The sequence below is a fragment of the Mytilus edulis genome, chromosome 13, assembly GCF_963676685.1.
Source record: "Mytilus edulis chromosome 13, xbMytEdul2.2, whole genome shotgun sequence".
NCBI lineage: Eukaryota > Metazoa > Mollusca > Bivalvia > Mytilida > Mytilidae > Mytilus > Mytilus edulis.
This window is the reverse complement of record NC_092356.1, coordinates 57,921,926-57,945,702: the sequence shown is the minus strand read 5'-3', so window position 1 is coordinate 57,945,702 and position 23,777 is coordinate 57,921,926. Positions and strand designations below refer to the sequence as shown.

General features: G+C 31.3%; 2 protein-coding genes across 3 annotated transcripts in view; one reads left to right on the top strand and one right to left on the bottom strand.

The window, feature by feature from the left end:
- The window catches only part of LOC139501986 (tyrosine-protein phosphatase non-receptor type 11-like), a 462,346-nt gene that overhangs the window by 89,263 nt on the left and 349,306 nt on the right, over positions 1-23,777 (top strand). The window lies entirely within an intron of this gene.
- Positions 503-23,387, bottom strand: LOC139502126 (uncharacterized). The gene is made up of 7 exons (XM_071291499.1): positions 23,294-23,387; positions 17,960-18,157; positions 14,606-14,773; positions 7,911-7,937; positions 6,269-6,424; positions 1,802-1,972; positions 503-1,275 (listed from the first exon to the last, which is right to left on the bottom strand). Exons 1-7 carry the CDS (start codon positions 23,358-23,360, stop codon positions 1,181-1,183), a joined length of 882 nt encoding a protein of 293 aa, XP_071147600.1. The 5' UTR covers positions 23,361-23,387; the 3' UTR covers positions 503-1,180.

Below are 23,777 nucleotides of genomic sequence, written 5' to 3'. Positions count from 1 at the left end.
TTCATGATTTCAATAATCAATGTACAGTATCCACTATGAACAGATATATCTGCACATACTTTTATTCGGTTATAATGGTATTGTTCCACAACTGTATTTCTGTGCACTCTTGTACTTGCTTTTTTATAGTTCCATTTTATTGTGAATGGTAAGTCTAATGTTTGTGCTTCTACATGTACTGACGCAAGAAATGAAAAAGAGTAAATCGTATAAAATTTATGAACACCGCCTTGTCGTGTGTAGACTGATTCCAATGAAAATCGAGCCAAATGCATTTTCGAAGACCCCAAATAGTGACCTTTTGGTTTCTTTATACATAGTGAACAGGTTATTGTAGGTTGTGGTCATGTAGAAGACACAAATGTTGTTCAAGTAAATATTTCTTTGTATTTGGAACACATTTGATTTTTAATTAACATTGAAAACAATTAACTAAATCATCATCACGCATAATGTAATAAATGAAAACAATCAGGCTCTCTCTCTAAGTCTCTCTCTCTCTCTCTCTCTCTCTCTCTCTCTCTCTCTCTCTCTCTCTCTCTCTCTCTCTCTCACTCTCTCTCTCTCTCTCTCTCTCTCTCTCTCTCTCTCTATCGATCTCTCTGATAAGATATGATACAAAAAAGAAATGACTGGAAAGATGTGTCAAACAGAAATCATGAACTAATTGAATTGAGAGGAACTTGTATATTGAGTGTGTTTCTTCTAAATTTGTCGATTTTTTTTTTATTTAATATACAAAAAACTCCCGATGATAAGTGAACGGAAATGAAATGCTTATCTTCTATTGTAATCAACTTCGTCCTTTGCGTCTTATTCGTTACTATTTGCCAAAAGAAAGACAAAAGATCGTAACGATATTGTACACAAATGTATGTTAGTGGTAATTTCTTTTACCAGCAGATAAACATTCCAAATTATTCTCGTCTTTTATCTAAAAAATCTTATGCAATTTAAATGTAAAATGTAAAAACAGATTTTCTCACATACTTGTTTTGACTAAGTCTTGATTAATGTTCAAATATTATAAACAGTGTATTTCACTCTACGAATTTATATACGTTTTATATGAGTATGATTTGGCAAGCCAATAACTTGATATTATTAGACAGGTAAATGAGTCCGTCACTTTGATGACATTGACATTTATACACGAAGCCTATTGACGCAAACCCCATAGCTACAATCTTGACAGAATAACAAAATAACAAAACAGGTAGATAAGAATTGTTTTAAATAACCGCTCTTCCATGGCAATGTTATATCCAGTATTATCTGAAAGAAAAAGAAAATGCCTAAAACATATTTGTTTTTTTTATCTAACCAACAATAATTTATCTAACAATTATCTACTCTATTAAATGTTTAAAGGCTTTTAAAAATAGTATGCAATGTATTATTACTACAAAGGCATGATTATATACAACTCTTTGAAAGTTATATATTGTAATAGTCTTTGTATTTGAAATAGTGTTAGATGTATAGGTGAGCAGATCGTATATCGTAATGTCAATATGAAAGTCCTTCATTTGTTTTTAGTGACAAAGTGTGAAAAAACGAAAAAATGAAACGACATAGCTGATCCGTACTACAACTATTGACGAACATTTATAATGACAAAAGGTTAACGACAAGCACTGGTTTGAGGTGCCAGGTATGTGACATACACATAAAATATGTGTAGGGGTTTGATTATGCTCAATTATCCAAGTAGCATACTGTTAACATATAATTTTAACCTAATTTTATTGAAGTTTGGAGACCGACATCAACTATTGAATAAAAAACAATATAAACTTACTTCCACTTTCACATCCTCCACTGCATAAGCAATTATTTTCTTTTGTAATATTGAAGACCAATGAACCAGAACAGTTCTTGACTTGAGCATTCATGAACTTATCACAGCAAGCAGTTTTATTTTGGAAACACAATCTAATGTCGACAATCATTCCGGAATCAATGTTTGTACCTTCATAAAAACAATAAAAAGAGTATGCACAATGGATGCTTACTTTATAGTTTTTCATAATCATATTTTTCAAAAAGTAAGATATTGTCAGACGCTTATCATATAGTTGAACCCAAATACTGATGTAGTTATATTCCGCTCATCTACGAATTCTCGCGAGTGGTAGAAAGTGAACACTCCGAGGAAAATTCTTAAAAGAAATTTAACTAATCAAATGGCAATATCAAAATCATAAAGACATCAAACGAATGGATAACAACTGTAATATTTCTGACTTGGTACAGGCATTTTCATATGTCGTTCACTAAAAAGACTGAATTGTTCCGGTTACCTTCAATGCTGACTTAAAACCTGACGTGAAATTGAAATTCACTATTACGAATCGCGCTATCGATTAACTTTGGCTATTTGTGTTCATAATATAACACTAAAAAAGAATGAAACACTTGCAAAGATTTAAAATTTACACTCATAGTAAGAATGAAGAAATGTAGAAAAGAGCATTGATACGGTAAAACGACAATCGTCTAGAAACAATATTTGCTCCTTTGATTATCATAAAAAATTAAAATATTGTATATCGTATCAGTCGATATGAGTGTTATAAAATATACAAAAATAGTGCAAATGTTATAAATTGTACAAGGGAAAACTACAAATTAAAAAAAGTACAAAAGTACAAAAGTAACTCATACATGCATGTTCTTCTCATATATCATGTATATTTAATGATAGTATGATACTAAACCCCTAACGGGAGGGATTGTTCCTGATATTCAGTTTAATTGAGGTCTGGAGCTGGCATGTCAGTTAACTGCTAGTAGTCTGTTGTTATTTATGTATTATTGTCATTTTATTTATTTTCTTTTGTTACATCTTTTAACATCGGACTCGGACTTCTCTTGAAATGAATTTTAATGTGCGTATTGTTGTGCGTTTAATTTTCTACATTGGCTAGAGGTATAGGGGTAGGGTTGAGATCTCATAAACATGTTTAACCCCGCCGCAATTCTTTGCGCCTGTCCCAAGTCAGGAGCCTCTGACCTTTTTTAGTCTTGTATGATTTTTAATTTTAGTTTCTTTTGTATGATTCGGAGTTTAGTATGACGTCAATTATCACTGTACCAGTTACATATTTTTTAGGGGCCAGCTGAAGGACACCTACGGGTTCGGGAATTTTCGCTATATTGAAGACCCATTGGTGGCCGTCGGCTGTTGTCTGCTCCATGATCGGGTTGTTGTTGCTTTGACACATTCCCCATTTCCTTTCTCAATTTTATGTTATAAAATGTACACAATATTTCTTAAAAACTGTTTTAACTTATTTTGAAAATAAAGATATTTTTCTATCAACAGCTGTTAATAACCCCAATAATGTTTTCATCATTTTTTTTATTTTTCATTTATTTAAGGGTGTTTTGTCTTTTTACAGTCAGTGACTTTCTTTCTACCTTTCAAGACACATATGCAGTCACAAAACACTATTCAGTATTCTAATCTGATAAATTATTTTTGTGAGTGGCCACTTTGAAGGCATAAGTAAAATACAATGATCTTATTAGTTATCAAAAAATAATAATTTGAAGCATAATATTTAAATAAGTAATGGTGAAGGACAAAAATGTTGAAGATCGTATTTATTATCTCTAAAGGTTATTTATACTTAAACGTGATGCAATGAGAAGCATTACATCTGTCTTGCTTTTATAAAGTATGCATATAAGTCATTGCTTTCATTTTGCATGCTAAAAAAAGGAAAAGAAATTTTACTCAAAATTTTAAGGCAGATTAACCAGTCATCTACTTTATTGTCATTTAGGAAATAATGCATTTTATCAAACAGCGTTACACTGCTCTAGTCCATGGTGGACTGTATAAAACATACAATTACATGAAAATGCATTATGCAAACATTAACCATGAACTTTGTGATCACTATCCTCTAAAGAAAAAAAAAAGGTTCAGGGCTTTTGATCTTTATTATTTAATAGATTTCAAATGTATATTCTGCTTTTTTTTTATACATTTATCCAAAAATAGAATAAAGAGTTAATTTTATGTTTAAACAATATTGTGTACATGTTATAACATGTTCGAGGTACTTTTGTGCATGTTATAACTTGTATATTTGCATTATACAAGTTATAACATTTACAAACGTTTTGTACATGTTATACAACGTTCAAAATCGTACACGACATATATAGACAAGTAAAGGTTATGTGAATTACAATTATCGGCAGTCGTTATACTTTTACTCAAGACAAAAAGCAAAAAAAAAAACAACGTTATAATTGAATTTTGACCACTGAAAAACTGAGATCCGAATCAAGATGTCAGGAAAGGGATAGATCTACGAAGAGAGATAGAAAAAGCTATTATCTGTTTATTGACCAAGTAATCGTGTCCTATCAATATTGATATGTAGGTCTATTAAAAATAACATCTACATCTATAAAAAATCATTTTTGTAAAATCAATACCTTTAAGTAAACTGTCATATTTGCCTTAACACTATGTTTATATTATACAATTAGAAAGCCAGCGAAAAAACGAAAACAAACTAATATATTCAAATTAGAGTTTATAGTCATATCAATAAACTTGATACATGGTTCTGTACGACTTTGCCCATACTAGAGCTTTAGGAAAACAGTACATTGACGGGTGTTACACGGACAGTTTCTAGTTGTTACACGAACACTTGTTTATTAATAGCATCACTTGTGCATGATCAGTGAGTTCATTGGCACTTTAAATCTCAATTTTATAAGAACTTTTTGTTTCACTGACATATTACCTGTCTTTTTTGTTAAACTATTTACGTTGCCATTGATACCGATATTTTTTTCACACAATTCAAGTATATTACTATTCAGATCAGTACACTAAATGATTAACCATTTAACTTCAAAAGTGTTGTTTTGCTGAACTCCAATTTCATAACATATATAGTGGTCCAGCAGATGACAAAATAATCCTCTGGTTCCTGATTTTTCAGATATCGTATATAGAAGTGCTAATTTCGAAAAGTAATCTTTGGGTGATAGCAATGAAAAACGATATTATTTTTCATACTAAAAAAAAATATACCCCCTTTTTAAGCTAAATGGTCGGTCCGTAAATGCATTTTTGTCAATACACGCACATAAATAGTATTTTAGACAATGCTGAAAATAAATGAATGCTAGTACCAACGTTAATATTTCAGTAAAAAAGACAGAAAATTCATATTTACTTAAAAAAAACAAATATTATCAAATTAGTATATCCCTATCAACTCACAAAAGCACGATTGATCCTTGTAATAAAAAGTGCCCTTTGTAATACAGGTTCAAAATAGACAGAAGAGAATATAGAAGAGAGCAATTCAACTTAAGTCACCAATGTGCACGGTATGCTGTGATTGGAATATATTGTATCAAGTATTGAATCCTGATCAATACAACAAGAGACATCTGAAAACCTATTTAAACATTAATGTTGTTTATTTTAATTATAACATATGACTGTATATATATATATCCGTTTTATTCATACCATTTCATTCATTACTTCATTTATTTTATACATTTATATTGTTATTGAATACATATATACAGTATCATGTTTATATTGGATTCATATATTTCAAACCAGATGATTATAATCATTTTCTATGAAGATTGGGGAATGGCATGGCACATCCTGTGATTTTCAACAAATAAAGGATCAAACTTGATTACAAATTCATTTTAAATCCAAATCCCCCAAATAAAAAATAAATCAAATGTTAGCTTGCCTACCTCTTAAATCTTTTTCTTACATTATTTACTTGCAAAGTTTCATTTTTTTAAGTCTCAAATGTGTACGACATTCATCTCATATTTGACATGATTCTTTTTTTATACTATTATTAGATTCTTGAAATTCTATTGAAAAAAACTCTCGGCTAAACGAAAATGAAACGAAACTGTGGCCATATAAGTTTCTAATCTGTCTTATCTTGCTACATCTTCTAAATTCAAAATGTATTACTTTTTTTTAAAACGTCGTACAATTCTTATACAAAGCAAACGTATCAAAAACAGGCATAATCTGCCGTTTATTGATTTTGCACTTATAGTCAGGTCAAGGTCATTGGCTTTTAACTCTAACCTTCACCTGACAACTCGTGTGGAAAAACTTTCCGGCAACGGTTGTTACCGGCATTTTTTTTTTTGGTTACCTTTGTAATGTATCTAATATCTCAATTCAAATATGTGATATGACTTACAATATATTTATATTATCGAAATTTAGCAACAATGTTCTTACCGTTTATCCATATCTTTTCTGTGGCTGATTGACGACATTGTGTTTCGAGTGTCGCTGGATGTTTCAGCTTATACCAACCAGATGGTATATCGCATACTTTATTTTCTATTAAATTGTCTATACTTATCTGGTCGTGATAATAAAAGTCACAAGGTTCTACAAAAATGAAGAGTACTATTTGATGTGATTGCCAATCTGATACTATGTTGACAAAAGGTTGACTGTATCTTCCACTGCTATATTGTTTGAAGTGTTGATCTCGAAAGTGCGGAACAATTACAGACTGGCTTGTATATGCTTCGTATTTCTTTTAAACTGAGATTTGCTGTGCGTATTTCTGTGTTTTTTCTACATTGGCTAGAGGTATTGGGGGAGAATTGAGATCTTAAAATACATGTTTAAGCCCGCCGCATTTTTGCGCCTATGCCAAGTCAGGATCCTCTGTTCTTTGTTAGTTTTGTGTGTTTTTTAATTTTAGTTCATTTATTTATTTCGAAGTTTAGGATGACGTCAATTATCACTGAACTACTGCGTTTTTGTCAAAAGGCTAGCCAAGGGACGTTTCTGGGTGCAGGATTTTCTCGAAGTATTGAAAAACCATTGGTGGACTTCCGCTGTTTTCATTCATGACCAGTGCAGGATGTTTATTTAATATTGTCGACATTGCTATATCTACAATGTTAACACGATGTCGTGTCAACATTGTTACATTGTTCGAACCCTTATGTATTGTTTACATCGATGACATTGTTAACATCGCGATGTATACAATCTTTAAAATGTAGTATGTTTATTGTTTATATTGCGATGTTTACAATGTTTAAACGATGTTGTGTCAACATCGATTACATTGTTTAAACTCTTATATATTCTTTACATCGTTGACATCGTTAACATTGCGTTGTATACAATGTCAAAACGATATTGTGCCGACATCGTTAACATTGTTTGAACTCTTTGAACAATACTGTTTACATCGTTGACATCGTTTACATATATTTTTTTTTTTTAATTTTGTTATTTGATTTTGCCATGTGATTATGGACTTTCCCAATTGATCTTCCTCTAAGTTCAGTATTTTTGTGATTTTACTTTTTACATAGCGATGTATACAATGTTGAAACGATATTGGGTGTACATCGTTTACATATAAGAAGATGTGGTATAAGTGCAACTGATACAACTATTCATTTAAGTCACACGTTTAATAAGTAAACCAGTACAGGTTAAATAATTGTCATTAACACGGAGTTTTGGTTTTCATCCCATAGCAAGCTATAAAAGGCACATTAAAAAAACAAGATACCAGAAAAACGTATAAACAATTCAACAAACGACAACTACTTTGCATGAAAATATTTACATTTCCGCTTGCTCAACATGTTAGAGGGGTGATAGAAGACTTTATTTGTACATGTACATTTCAAGCAAAACATTATTTGTATACCTGTTGTGTGTACAGTCGTTGGCTAATGGCAGAATAACGCCACTGCCATTGTTAATGAATACTATGATTTATCCAAATACTTTTGTAACAAATTTGGAATACATGTAATCAAGTATGACCGAACAATACTTTAAAACAAAAACCTTTTGACTCACTTATAATGGTCGGAAAGTAAAGAATTTGACATATGCTTACCGAATGCTGCACAGGTTTTGTTTATACCTAAAAATACAAATTTTGCATTAAGAATGTCAATCAATTTATATAATTAAAAATACAGATAAATTTAAAAGTAAGTGTATAGCGTTATAAAGCAAGTGAGTTTTTTTTTTTTTAAATATAAGACAAGACAAATCATGTTGTTCGAAAATGAATTAGCTCCTCAGATACATTTATATGTGAGTACAATTAATTAGAAATTTTTAATTGATGTTTATATTAATGTTTCATGTTCTGTCCGACTCGGCTTCAGTTAAAATCAATATTGATTTAGGTGGACGATACACATTTTATTACTAGTTTTATGATGTCTGTGGTAGAGACGGCAATGTTTTCTTAACCGTCTCATGACTTGGTGCACGTGTTAATTTTTCAATCTTTGTCAGGTTTATTCAGTCAGTTGCATTAATAAGTTAGTAGCAGTATAGAAGTGCAAAATTCAAATCAATATTATTTGGTTATTTCACAATTTTTCATAACTTCCTTAAAATGCCGCCAGTTCGTAAAAAGCGTGTTTCCAGCAAGAAAAGTAAGAAAAGTGACACACCAGTTGTACAGAATTCCAATACAGAATTGCCATTCGCCGAAGTTAAAGAAAAGCAAGGCATCAGGCCTTCATCAACTTTCACAAAAGAGCAGTTATTGGAACTATTAAATGAGAATTCAGGACAGGATAATACAGTTATGCCCGAAATTCCAGCATTAACTCAACTTACCACCAGTTTAAACAACATGGAGCAAACTGTTCAAAATCAAGGAACTTTAATTCAGTCGCTTTTAGTTCGAGAATCAAATATCATTAGTCAACCTGCAGTCGTTAGTGATATAAATAATGAAGTACATCATGATACAGGATATTATCACACTACCAAGGTTTCCTGAGGCATGTTTCCGCATGTTCAAGCAGTAGCTCCGAACGTTTGGAAGCAGATTTTAGAAGGCAACTACATTAATCTGGCTACCCTTCTTAACAATCAAGAAAATGTTCAAGATTACAAAACCGTTGATGAATCTGATGGGTCCGTTCTGTTAATCAAACATTGCGATCCCCGCCTTCAAAGAAACTTGTCTATACAAAAATTTCTAGAAGCTTTTAATATTTACAAAAATATTATTTGTGAAAAACTAGACTGACGAATCGAATTCGATATGTATATTCAAGATGTCATTGATATTTCTGCAAGATATAAAGGTCCCGTTTTCTACGAGTATCACAAGACTTTCGCAAATAAGCTAGCTGCTATCAAACTGACCCACGGTAAAGTTGTAGATTGGTCCATCAGAGACGAAAAACTCTATTCGTCCATCACAAGTGGACAAATAATTAAGGAATGTGAAACATGCGGTAGTCTTGGGCATCTCACAGCTGTTTGTCAAACGTAACCAATCTTTGGTCAATCGAATAATCGATCCAAACCAACTTATAATCAAACACATTTTCAGAAATCACAAGTTGGGAGTAACGATCGTGTTGATTCCAATACAGATATACGAGGACGCCCTGTTCTTTTCTTTCGTGGTCGGGAAGTGTGTAACAATTTCTTATCAGGAAAATGTTTCAAAGGGACAAAATGTTCATTCGCACATGTCAATACTAGATCATCTACTGGTGCTACTCCGAACAATAGGCCGTCACAAGAACAAGCGCAGAAAAAAAATGACTAGTGTCTACGCCTATTGATATCGATCAACTTGAATTTAAACTTACACATTATCCAGATAATTTTTTTTTTAAATTTAATCAATGGACTTCGATATGGTTTTGACACAGGCATAAACGTACTACCAATTAAATCTTTGGAATGTAAGAATTTATTGTCTACCAAGAAATTTCCCGATGATGTTTCGAAACTGGTAGATGACGAACTTCGTAAAGGTTACCTTATTGGACCATTTACAAAACCTCCGTTTGATACTTATAGAATTAGTCCGATAGGTATTGTTGAAAGAAAATATTCAAAAAAGAAACGATTAATTCTAGACCTTTCGGCTCCTCGCAACAATGATGAGCATCACAGCATCAATGATTTAATAAATAAGGAAGACTATTCATTAACCTATGTAAGAATTGACGACGCTATAAATATAATTAAGTCATTAGGAATTAAAAGTCAATTATGTAAGTGTGACGTTACCGATGCATTTAAATGATTACCTGTACATAATTCTTTATGGCGATTTTATGGATTAAAATGGAATGACATGTACTATTTTCATACTCGTTTAGCATTTGGTTGCCGTTCAAGTCCCAAGATATTCGATACATTATCAGTGGCAATATGTTGGATCTTACAAAATAAGTACGGTTTGCGGCACGTGTTACATTTGTTAGACGATTTTCTCCTGATTAACAATCCTTACGTAGATGCTTCAAGAAATATGAACACAATGTTATATGTATTTAATAGTTTAAAGATTCCTCTCAGCGCTCATAAAACAGTTGGTCCATCTACTGCATTAGAATATCTCGGCATAATTCTCGATTCAAAACATATGATTGCTAAATTACCTGATGAGAAGCTTGTTCGAATTAAGGATATTTTATACAGCTATCTTAATAGACGTTCATGTACTAAGCGTGAAATGTTAAGTTTATTTGGTCGTCTGAATTATGCATGTAAAGTAATTATACTAGAGAGATCGTTTGTGTCGTATTTATTGACATTAGCACACTCCGTTAAGGAACTTTATCATCACGATACAATTACAAAGGGATGTAGAGATGACATGGCAATGTGGTTTAAATTCCTAAGTCAGAAACCAAACTATGAGCGAAAAAAAACGTAAAGGACAATACACAACTATAAAAAATTAGACAGCAATCTAATTAAGATTGAGCAACACCAACCCAAACAAAACCAAAGGTTAAACACAAGTACCCCGGACAGGTACACGGTTCCTCTTTCAGTAATTGATTTCACTCCACGGCAAATTGGAATGTTTTATATTTAAATTATTCCATATCAATCAAAGTAGTTCCAACAATATGTAGAGTTGCAATATTTTTTTTTTTTGCAGGAAGCATTTAGTTCCAATGCCAGGAAACAAAACTATCTACAAAACCCAAACATGAATAACAATGATATGTACAGCTATAATACAGGCTACGTTCCTGATAAAACAAATACCATAGAGTATTGAATAAAAAAGCCCTCCATTTCTTGGGGATACACTAGAGACCTTGAAGAACAATTTCAATGACAGAACTGCAGACGAATCAGAAATGAAAATAACAAAATTTCTATATTTATCCAGGATAATCTAGCATGCTTAGGTTCGTAATATCGACAGAAGTAAAAGGAGTACGGATAGTGTTAAAATTCCCTGTGGAAAGAAATTATTTAAAAGTAATAGCTTCTGTATTGTTTATGGTCTTATTCACCTTGTTAATCACAGCATGCAGGTGTTAGTTATAATTTAAACGGGTGGAGGTTTTGAAGCGACGAAAATGAAATCGATGTAAATAAAAGTGTGACGCCTTCTTTTTTGAGAATTTGCATGGAAGGAATCTAATTATAGTCTATTTCACGCAAGCATAAGCAGACGTTTCCAGTGCTGCATTTTCTCAAACACCTATCACTAGTTTTCCGTGTTGCAGATTTTGAGACTTATTATGCATGCTTTGATATAATTTATATTGAAATACATTCATATCAAAGCATTTTACCAAATGCCAGCTTTTTGTTCAAAAAGTATTGGTTTTAAAAACTATTTTTCATTGAACAGTAGTGTGTTTCTTAGGATGTCAGATTGTGCGTCTCATGGGGGTGGGACATTTATTGAAACATTGATAAATTTGTCTTAAATGGATCTTTATCATAGAGTTTGTAATTCAAACAACATGAATCACTGCAAACTTAAGGTTTTTAATTTGACTATATTTTAGTTCATTTAGTAAAATGAATATTTATTGCTAGAAATAGAGAAAATCCACAAAGTATTTAATTACTATGTAAATATACATAAAGAGTTTACATATTTTAAACGGATCAATGACAGTAACTGTACTCGTCATTAATGATTTTAATAATTTATATCATAAAACGCTTGTCTAAAAAGGAGCAATCATTTGAATTCAGGGGGCATGAGTCCGTCGTCTTCTGAAGAACGACACAAGGTATTCAGAAAAGGGAGAAGGTTTGGTACCCTTAAAACGTGTAATCCCGCTGCAATTGTTTGCACCTTTCCTAAGTCAGAAATCTGATGTTCAGTGGTTGCCGTATGTTTATGTGGTTCATAAGTATTTCTCGTTTCTCGTTTTTTATATAGATTAGACCTCAGTTTTTCCTGTTTGAATGGTTCTATACTAGTTATTTTTGTGGCCCTTTATGGCTTGCTGTTCGGTGTGAGCAGCCTAGGCTCCGTGTTGAAGACTGTACCTTGACCTATAATGGGTTACTTAAATACATTCTGATTTGTATTGAGAGTTGTCTCATTGGCACTCAGACCACATCTTCCTATATCTATAAAATAATTTATGAAAATAAGCAAACTAGAGGATTCGTATTCACATTTGCTTTTGATAGCGATTTCAATTTCCCTGATTTAAACTGGAAAACGTGGTCTGCTAAAGATAACCTTATTACTAACTCGTTTAAATGTTAAAGTGTTTCCCCAGATGGTGTTTAAACCAACATAATACCACACAAACCAAGAACCTTCATTACTTGGTCGTGTTTTAGTAATGATAGGACTGTATCCAGAATATTGAATATCAAGATCCGATAGGGCGCAGTGGACATAATGTTTTGGTTTTGAATTTTAAATGTTATCTCACATATGAAAACTAGAAAAGCGTAAAGTTTTACTATAGCAAGGCTAATTACGACACGTTAACGGAACATATGCAGTTTAATTCGGAAGAATTACTTACTAGCTAATAAAGATTAAAATAAAACATGGTAAGCACGTTCATGGATACATTGACTGATGCTATGAATTCACATATACCTAAGAAGCATATTTGAAAGAAAAATTGAAAACACCTCTTAGGGTAGAGAGCATGGGCAATATATAGAAACAAACTTAAGCTCGAAATAAAATATAAACAACGGTTAATAGCGAAATCTGCGAAAACAAAATGTAAATCTTTAGGTCATATGTGAATGCAAAACAAAATCAAAAAGAGGCGTATCAGAACTTCTTGTCAAAAGGACCCGGGTTTATCACATCTTTATTGCAAGAACAGAAACAGAAAAGGCTGATGAATTGGCTGATTGTTCACTAGCGTTTTTACTGTAGGACACAATAATGATGATGCATGTATTGCAAAGATTCCTTATGATGAAGAATCTAGTATTGCCGGTTTTGTTGGACTAGCTGATATAATAGATACCTCACGTTACATAGCTCATTTAAAACAGATATAGTACCGAAAGATTTGGAAAACTGACAAAATAACAGCTCGCTTTAAGAAAGGTGACAAAACAATAGCTTCAGACCTTTTAGTCTAACTGGTATTATCTATGATTTGATTCAAAACTGAAATAATATTTGAGACATAAGTCCTTCCTTCTCTTGAATCTGAATTTGCATTATAAATAGATCTGTCATACGAAGGGCGATTGAATATTCTGAAAATTTCTACCTTACAATTGAGAAGGTTAAGAGGCAACATGATAGACACCTACAATTTAACAAGAGTATATGACTCAAGAGTAACAGAAGGTTTATTTACTCGTAACAAAGCTCGTCAACAAGAGGCTTAATTAAATTGGGTAACAAAAACTAGAAGCAGACTAGATACATGGAAAAACTGCTTTACTTACCGAGAAGTGATGGAATAGCCTATACCATACATTTTAGTGACTGTAATGCACGTAATTTTTAAACATCGTCTAGGTAAGCATTGGAAAGACCAATGCTACATAGATTTGACACTCAATACTTTTATAACACGGGAAGTAGAACTAGTGTAACCAGAGCCAAATACAGAGAAGCAAACTGACCTCCTGCGTTTAGTAATACTGAGGTAGACATACTTAGGTAGTATAATATATATCAAATACTAGAACAAACCTGTGGTTAAAAACGTGTAAACCGTTGTAAGATAATTTTTTGTAAATTTCTGGGAAGTTATCAAAGGCATCCTATCCATGAACTGATGTCAATACAACATTTTAAATTTTTAGCCAGTTCGTTTCTGCTGTTTCGCATATTTTTGTTACTTTTTAAGTTTGGTCTATTGTTATTCCGTAACACAACTGTCCCATGTTATCGGGAGGATTTGCTCCCAAGTAATTGGGCCTGTGATTGACTGTTTGTCGTTAGTTTATGTCTGTCATATTTGTTTTTCGTAAATTGTTTTGTTATAAATAAGGCCTTAAGTTATCTCATTTGAATTGTTTCTTATTTTTTTTAAATTCGAGGTCTTTTGTAACCGATAAAATATCAATGAATAAATAAATTAATTATTTAATCAGTAAATAAATAAATAAAAGCACAATTTTTATAATGGATTAGATAAATATTGAAAACACTGTCTGTATCTTTTTATGTTAACCGTCATATGACATTTTATGACAAGTTTAACTGTACAATTTTTCTCTCCGTATAAGCTACAAAAGCTGATGAAAAATACTTTTGTGACCGTGACTGATTTGAGAAGGGTCACAGGAATACGTATCAAATAACTATAGCGGTGTTATGCTAAGGTATATTAGTATGCTTACCAAAACAGTAACCCGCTTCACATGGCTCTGAACGTGGTAAGAAATAAACAAAGTAATCGGTGCATTTTTTCACTTTAATACTAATTTCTTCGTCACAACCTCCATTTGAATAACCTTTGTTTATGCATGCTGTTGCATTTGTTTCTGAGCTTGAATTTGGCAACAACCCTAAAATAGAAAAGTGCTTGTAATTAAATAAGACCGACCAAACTAGCTTATTGAGTAATCAAACATAATCTATTTTGTGGACATACGGATTTGATATATTGATAATAATTTCATTTAAAAAAGTGTTTTTTTCTCATTTTGATAATTCATGTAAATATATTTGAATATGATAGTTGTTATCCATTTGTTTGATGCTTCTGATTTTGCCATTTGATTAGAGACTTTCCGTTTTGAATTTTCCTCGGAGTTCATTTTGTTTATGTGATTTTATTTCTTTCTTTGTTTTATAAAATTACATTTGATTTTTAGTTTACCAGGACCAATATTTCTCAAACTAAAGCAAATTTGCCAATAGGTTAACATGGTCATCAGGTTAAGATTTATCTGTCCTCAGACGAATCAGACAAGCCGTTTTTGGGTTGCTGGTCTTGAATTAGTAATTTTAAGGACATTTTGGAGTTCTCGGTTATTTTCTTGAATATTATAATAGATAGAGATAAACTGTAAACAGCAAAAATGTTCAGCAAAGTAAGATATACAAATAAGTCAAACATGACCAAAATTGTCAATTGACCCCATAATGATTTATTGGCATTTAAAGTCAAAGGAGTAGGTTCAGTAAGACCCCTTTTTGGCCCCAAAATATAGCAGTTTTACAAAATTGTTAAAATATATACTTTTAGTTATTTATTGGACAGTAGCATGGTTTTACTAAATGAATATGAGCTGTGTTTGACAATATAATGCACATATATCAGGTACTAGCATCATTAAGTCATGCTAAATTACTAAAATCTTCACAATTTTTGCATTTTCGTTATATTTTAGACGGTTTCCGTCTGAAATGAAAGTGGCCGCATTCGTGTTCATTCTTAATATTGAAATGTAAGTTGAATGTGGTGATAATACATAACATATATAAAGGTTGAGGATGAACACGGATGCGGCCACTTTCATTTTTGACAAAAAATATCAGAAAAGTGACATTTTTTCGAATATTTGATAGATTTTTCATATTTATGCTAGAATCGGGGCGTTTTTAATGAGTAAATCAGTTAAAATCTTTAACATATACTTATTGAATCAACTACAATATACACTTAAGTGTTTAAAAAGTGTCTGAAATCTTTCGTCAGATGAACTTTAAATTTGAGGCCAAAATTGGCTCTTACCGGACCTACTCCTTTAACAATGTTTCGTAAAATTTTGTAATCTTCCCCTGAAACAACTGAGACAAATTTAATCAAACTTGTCCACAATCTGCATTCGGGTATCTAGTTCCAAAAATGAATCTGATGAACCTGTCTGCCAACCAACATGGCAGACATAGCTATAAATAGAACATAGGGGGACAAATGCTGTTTTTGACTTATATCTCTGAAACTCAAAAACAATTTATAACTGTTGCATTTTTACATGCAACAATTGTAAATAAAAAATATCAGATGAGCAACACATGACTCTTGGAGTCTCTAGTTCTTGTTTCTTATTGTTTCCTTTGGTCACGTGTTTTCCAATATATATATATATATTTTTTTTTTTTACTTTTTTGCCTTATTTACTCCACGTTTCTATATTAAGAAACATTTATGTATTGACGCTATGTTACTTAAAAAGTAACATAGCGTCAATATCATTTCCAAAAGTAGTTACATCGAGTCAATATGGTTTTCAAACCTGCTCAATGATCTACATAATTATGTAGTGCGACACAGACTCCTTTGAGCCTATAGTTCTTGTCTTTTATTGGTTTATTTGGTCACGTATTTCCATAAACATTTGTTGTATTTTTTCGCTTTATTGACGTATTGACTCGACGTTACTATATTTAGAAATGATATTAACGCTATGTTACTAAAATAGTAACATAGCTTCAATATCATATCGAAAATAGTTATAGAGCGTCAATATAATTTCCAAAAATAGTAGCATGGAGTCAATGTCGTTTTCAAAGTTACGCAATGCTCTACATATGTTATACAAAAAAAAAAATGGGGACTTTCACTCAGTCATACATTATATATGGACCTATTAGATTATATTGAATCTCGGACTTCCTCATGCGGTCAATATAATCCGAACAGGTCAATATATAACGCATTAGTCCATAATTGATAATTATTGAAACCTGTGAACTATATATTTATATCAAGCCGCTGATGTTTAATTTAGTACCAATGTTACCTGAAATTGGTTGAACAATGATATTTATGAGTTTCACTGTCCCTCTGTTAGTTTTCGCTCCTCTTTTACTTGAATACTATCTTTTTAATTTAAACAAATCATGAATTCTAGGTAGACATTCAACTATAAATTATCACTATATATAATTCAGTTTAAATAATTTCAAATTAAAAACTATTCCCCAACAACTAAAAACACAACACACAAATCAAGAAGTAAGTGCCAGTATTCTAAGGTTTTGGCAGTGACATAAACATGATAGCCTTAGATTTGATGAACACTAGCATAAATCATCTGAATAACATGATATAAAAAATAAATACTGTTCTGACCATTTGTTTATGTTTCCTGTTATAATAGAAACATGATAACTTTCCAAAGCAACAATAATGAAGGTTTCAAATTACATAAAACCCACAGTTATTAACTTTTTCCGTCTCCTGAAATCTGCGGTTTATACAAATTTAAGTATTTCCCCATTGAATTGCAACATTTTCAACTATAGAAATGTTGTTGCACGCATTTTCTTCAGGGAATATTCTATGCCTATAACCCCCCCCCCCCCCCCCCAAAACAGAGGCCTGAAATAAAGTCCAATTATTTGTTATGAACAGAACGTAATTTATTTGGTGTTACTTAATAGGGAACACGCAATGGTAATAATTTCTTTATTTTATAAAAGGTTGGTTTTTTCCTCTCCAAATAATGAGTTACCAAAGTTAGTTATATAGCAACAAAGTTAGTTATATACAACAAAGTTAGTTTTTTAGCAACAAAGCTAGAACGAACAAATTTTGAAAATAACTTTCAATGATAAAGTCTAAATGCATATAAAAAAATTATACTGATTAATTGTGATTTGTTTTTCGATTTATGCTAGTCACCTTAGAGTGTTGTCAATTTATCTCATATTTGACAGGAACGTTTTACACGTCAACCAATAAATGTCACAAACTAAAATGGTGTTTTTTGCATACAAAAATAAAAATAAAAGTGGTTTACCTCTCATCCAAATTGGATTTGTCGTGGCACAGTGGTATAGGTTGACCTTTTCTGTTACAATTTCGGCATCTCCTTTGACTCTAAACCAATTTTCTGTTAAATAATGGTCACATATTTCTCGGTATGGCCGTGAAGGACACAGTGTTCCTCTGTATTCCGAGTATGGTAACCATTCATAAGTATTGCAGGGGTCAACTTCTAAAATTAAATTTGGTTTGAAGTAAATATATTTCATCTTAATTTGTATATTATTCTTTATGAATGATCTGATGTCTGATAATAATACATTAAAAAACATAATATCAATACTGATTTCTAAAGATTTATGGAAATGTAAGTGATATTCCAAATAGAGGCAAAAGTATGATAGAAGGTAGTTCTAAATTGAATGATATTGAAAATACATTAATTGATAAACATGATAAAGTTAAAAAAAGAACCAAAATCTTGTTAAAGTGTTATCTTTATCTTTCCGTTATAAATGGAAATGCAGATTGAATATTGGAATGCTTTTTATTCCATGTCCTTCATTAACCAGAAATTCGTTTAAACAAATTTTCAATTTAAGATTGTTCGTATGAGTCTACCATGTAATTCATTTTTATTGTAAATTGAAAGAAACTAAACTATGTACATTTTGTTCAGACACAATAGAAATCTAAAAATGAATAATTTTGGTTATGTAATGTTACATAAAACTTCTGGCTATCCATCATAGAGTGGATAACAAATAATGGCATTCCCTTGCCTTGAGTGCAGAAGAAGTCATTTTAGGTGTGTCTGAAGATTTTGTGAAAAGTTAAATAGTTAATGATACATTGTTGTTATTTAAATACTAATTAAACAAATATAAATAGAAGAACATAACCCCCACCACCCCCCCCCCCCCCAAAAAAAAAAAAATTGAATCGAATATTTAAAATATTGAATTAATATAGAAAGACTATGTACAAACAGTAAAAATGGACCAGAAGTTGCATTTGTTAGAACAAGCGTTAAATCAATGTAATCACTTGTAATTTTTATATCTTTTTCTATCTTTATGACTTTGTCGATCTTACAAACGTTACTTATTTTTTTCTGATTTGTGTCTTATACTGTAGTTTGTTACTTCACACGTTTCATCATAAAAAAACAACAAAACTACCAAAAAACAAATCAAGTCATCACCGAAGCACTGACTACTAAGCCCATAATATATTGGGAACTAGTTGCCACATCTCGAGATGATCATTAAGTGATGTAAATATATGATATATATTACATGTACATATTATATGTACAAGATGAAATACAATAAATAATAATTATCATAATGTTTGAGAGTCAAGGCTTTATATGTAAAAAATCTCTGGAAAAAGTGAAGAATTTAGTTTAAAAAGCATAATTTTCTTATATCTAAGCATCTCAATGTTAAATTTGATTTTCAAACATTTGGCTTAGTGCTTTTCTGATGAAGGTAACACAGTGTGTTGTTTTCATTTTATTTCATTGTATGTTTACATTAAATATAAATATCATTAAAAAAATCATGCAATAATTTAGTATTAAGTTTTAGAACTGGTTGTCTAAATTTGAGATATTTCCGAGCCAAATCTAACCAACCAGTTTACAATATACATATAACAATAAAGCTTAGAATTTTTGATACGTAAAATATTTTCTGTCAAAATTTATGTAGAAAAAATCCATTGTCTATGCTTGGATTCGAACTCAACATCTTTAGCCGATAGACCTACGATTTTTCTCTTGATAAACCTTTATTCAAATATGTACAATCAAACATTCACCAGACAGTACCTGGTGTCACAAACAGACAGTTACATATAGTCAGTTACAAACATATAGAAATTCAATGTAAGTTCAGATACTAGTATGTTTATAATAAATATAATATTTCTGCATGGTTTTCTGTTACTTTGATAACGGGATTGTCTAATATAAAATATTTTTCTAGTAAGAAATGGTCTTTTCTCTGATTTAAAAGATAAAAATAGTAAGAGATGTTTTTTTCTAATAATGTTTTGAAATAGTCTACTGAATTGAGGATTCAACAATATGAAATTTCTCCTTTTATAGAAACAAAATCTTGCTATACTCATAATAAAATAAGCGAAATAAAAATTAAACCGGTTACTTCTCTTAAAAAAACCCCATAAGCATTGCTTGGTCAAAATGAAGCGTATTTACAAAGTTATCATCAACATTATACATAAAATATAATAAAACATCCTTCAAAAATCAGTAAATTGTGACAAATTGACACAATAAATAAACAAGTGTTCTAAATCTTCTCTAGATTGTACACACACTGGACAAGTGTCATTATCAGTCATGTTACATTTTAAAAGTTTAACTTTAGTAAACATAGACCTACGATTCATACCCTACACTAGGACGCCAGGATACAAAACTCTGTTAATTAAACATATTTGCACATATTTGGACATTGTGTCTGGTGCTCATGAAGGGTATATACTATAAGGTATATCATGATGATTGGTTTGATTTTATGAAGCGTAAATGTTTTTTTTTCTAATCGAGAACAGCTGGGATGTAAAATAACTATCCCAGAGATACTTGGTGTGTCAGTGTAAGAACACCCTTGAACTACGGTCACCATGGTGATCAAACACTTGCACACCGCGTCCGAATGAGATAACTATTATTGAACGCGAAGTTCGTAATAATATATATATATATGATCTGTAACAATAACATCTTCATGCCTTATATATCATGTACTGTAGTACGCCGCTAGATTAAAACTGACGAAGAAAGGTAACACACGGCCAGCGAAAGCTCTTTTTATTGAGAGCCCAGGTGGTCGTGTGGGGACGGCTGCAGTGCAGGCGATTTGGTGTCACGATATCACAGAAGCATGGGTTCGAATCCCGGCGAGGGAAGAACCAAAAATTTGCCAAAGCAAATTTACAGATCTAACATTGTTGGGTTGATGTTTAGACGAGTTGTATATATATATATATATATATATATATATATATATATTTGAAGTTTAGACGAGTTGTATATATATATACGAGTCTAAATTGAAAACTTCGTTCAAACCTATGATTGCGTTGGATAAAAACCGCATTTTTTATACGTGTGCATGTAAAAACAAAATCGTTGTAGAAGGGTCTAAATACACCCCAAACAACATTTTCCAACAGACCAAAAAAGTGAAAAAGTATATTTAAACAAAACGCATCTGACTAACAGGTCGAACAACTGATGTTCTTAAACCCTGCTGACTGCCATTGGCGATTGCCAAATAAAATTGATCACGAGATGTAACAAAATGGATCTTAATAAAAATTTAATACTAAACAGAAAACGATAAACTTGTGACCACGATGTTATGCCACAAACACAAGGTGTCAATATTTTGTTTTGTAAATATAAAAACTAAACGTAAACAAATCAACAAATCAGATTTTAAGTCATGACCATGATAATGAAAAAAATCAAGTATTGGTAAATAATAAGAATGGGTATACTTAGATATAGGAAGATGTGGTTTGAGTGCCAATGAGACAAAAGAGGGACGAAAGATACCAAAGGGACAGTCAAACTCATAAATCTAAAACAAACTGACAACGCCATGGCTAAAAATGAAAAAGACAAACAGAAAAACAATAGTACACATGACACAACATAGAAAACTAAAGAATAAACAACACGAACCCCACCAAAAACTAGGGGTGATCTCAGGTGCTCCGGAAGGGTAAGCAGATCCTGCTCCACATGCAAATAAAAATTTATAGAAGTAAACCATTATAGGTATGTACGGCTTTCAACACGGAGCCTTGGCTCACACCGAACAAAAAGCTATAAAGGGCCAAAAATACTTGTGTAAAACCATTCAAATAGGAAAACCAACGGTATAATCAATATAAAAAACGAGAAACGAGAAACACATATAAATTACATAAACAAACGACAACTACTGTACATCAGATTCCTGACTTCAGGTGCAGTATGTTTATTCTTAATATTTTCATTATTTATCAATCATTCTATAAATTAAAATAAAAAATGTTTACTTATTATATTCATAATAAATAGTATCACAGGTAGGACTTATCAAGACACATTTCATTGACATTATATGACAAATCATATACATGATAGTAATAATATGGTCATAATTAGTTCTATGTTATATATCTTATGACATATCTTAGAATACTTTAGGAAACGAGGCCTCTATCATACAATAGTTTTTAGCTTGGTCTCACATCAAATTTCTATAACTGTAGAATACTTTTATGTAATAGCAGCGGTAGATAGCTTTAAAATCCAGAAATAGTTCTTGGCACATTTCGAAATTTTAATTTTAATTAAAACAAAATCAAGAAAAAGTTAAAGCAACACAAATCAAAATAGCTGAACCGTGCAAAGTTGATTACCACAGCCATTGTAAACTTTTACTCTTTTTTTCGATGTATACACTACTACATTACAAAACAAAATAAACAGTGAGTTTAATTCGCAAACCTGAAACGTAAAAATATTCGGGTATGATATATGTCAACTGAATTATGTTGAAAATAGTAACATAAACGGTACCAATTTTCCTGCATCAGATGCGCATTTCGACATACGCAAATGCGCATTATATTGAAGTTTCCAAAAAAAAAATTATACATACTTCATTGTAATCATGGGTTGCCTATATTCCTATTATAAAAAAAAAAATAATAGCTTGATTGCACGTTTAACCAAAGAGTAAATATTTCTGTTAATTGCCTCCGAGCTCGCGGATCTTAACATCCCGTTTTGTTCGGAGGGCATTTATTTTAAACAGAAACGTTTCCGAACTTTTACTATTACTTAATTAAAAAGGCGAAATGGACGGCATACATTATTAAAAGGAATATGTATCAAAATAAAAGTTTAGATATTAAGGGTGGTTAGGGTAACGCTGAATCCAACTTCACTCACCACGTTGCCATTGCTTTTCCTCAGACAGATACACATAACGACATAAGAAATTTTCCAGTTTATACCTATTTACTTTCATCTTTCGCACGTTACATTACCTTCTTCTAACCAATCCCAGTCCTCTACTACACCATGCCCATGATTCCATTATCTCTGTCTAACCCCTGATATGTGTTTAAAAATGTGTTCATTGACGTGTGAAAAGCATTATCGTTCCAGTTTCAAAAATGTTTTTATTTAATTCAAAAATTTTAAATAAAATGTAGTGATATGATAAACTATCATAAATAAGTATATGCTTAATATATTTGTAATGTTCATACATGATAGTAAATCTCCTTTATCGAATAACATTTGTCTGTCGTATATGTTACTAATTTTACATACCTTGACATCGAACAAAATGTAAACACACCAGTTGTGCTCCAAAATAAAATAATCTAAAGCTTGCCATATCTAAAATTTAATGCATTACAAAGCTAAGTTCTCTTTTATTTTATCGATTAAAAATAAATTGAACTGATAAGATAAGAGCTATAAATCTGTTTTACTGAAGTAGTGATTAAACAAAAACACAATTCCTAATACTTTAAAAGTTTAAGGTAAAATTGACTGGGTTGACAGTAAGGAATCCTATAGAAACCCGGATTTTTATACTGTTAAACTGGTTTTGTTTAACATAAAATAAACGCGACAATCAAATCAGTGTTAAAATTCCAACATTTTGTTGTTGACAATAGTTACAGACTATTGTTTAATATCCTATTAAAGCATATAAGTTTTACAACATTCCACTGCATTTGTCGAGGTTAAAACCTTTAATTACTGCTGTTTAATATCACACTAAATCAGCCTGATGCACACAATTTAA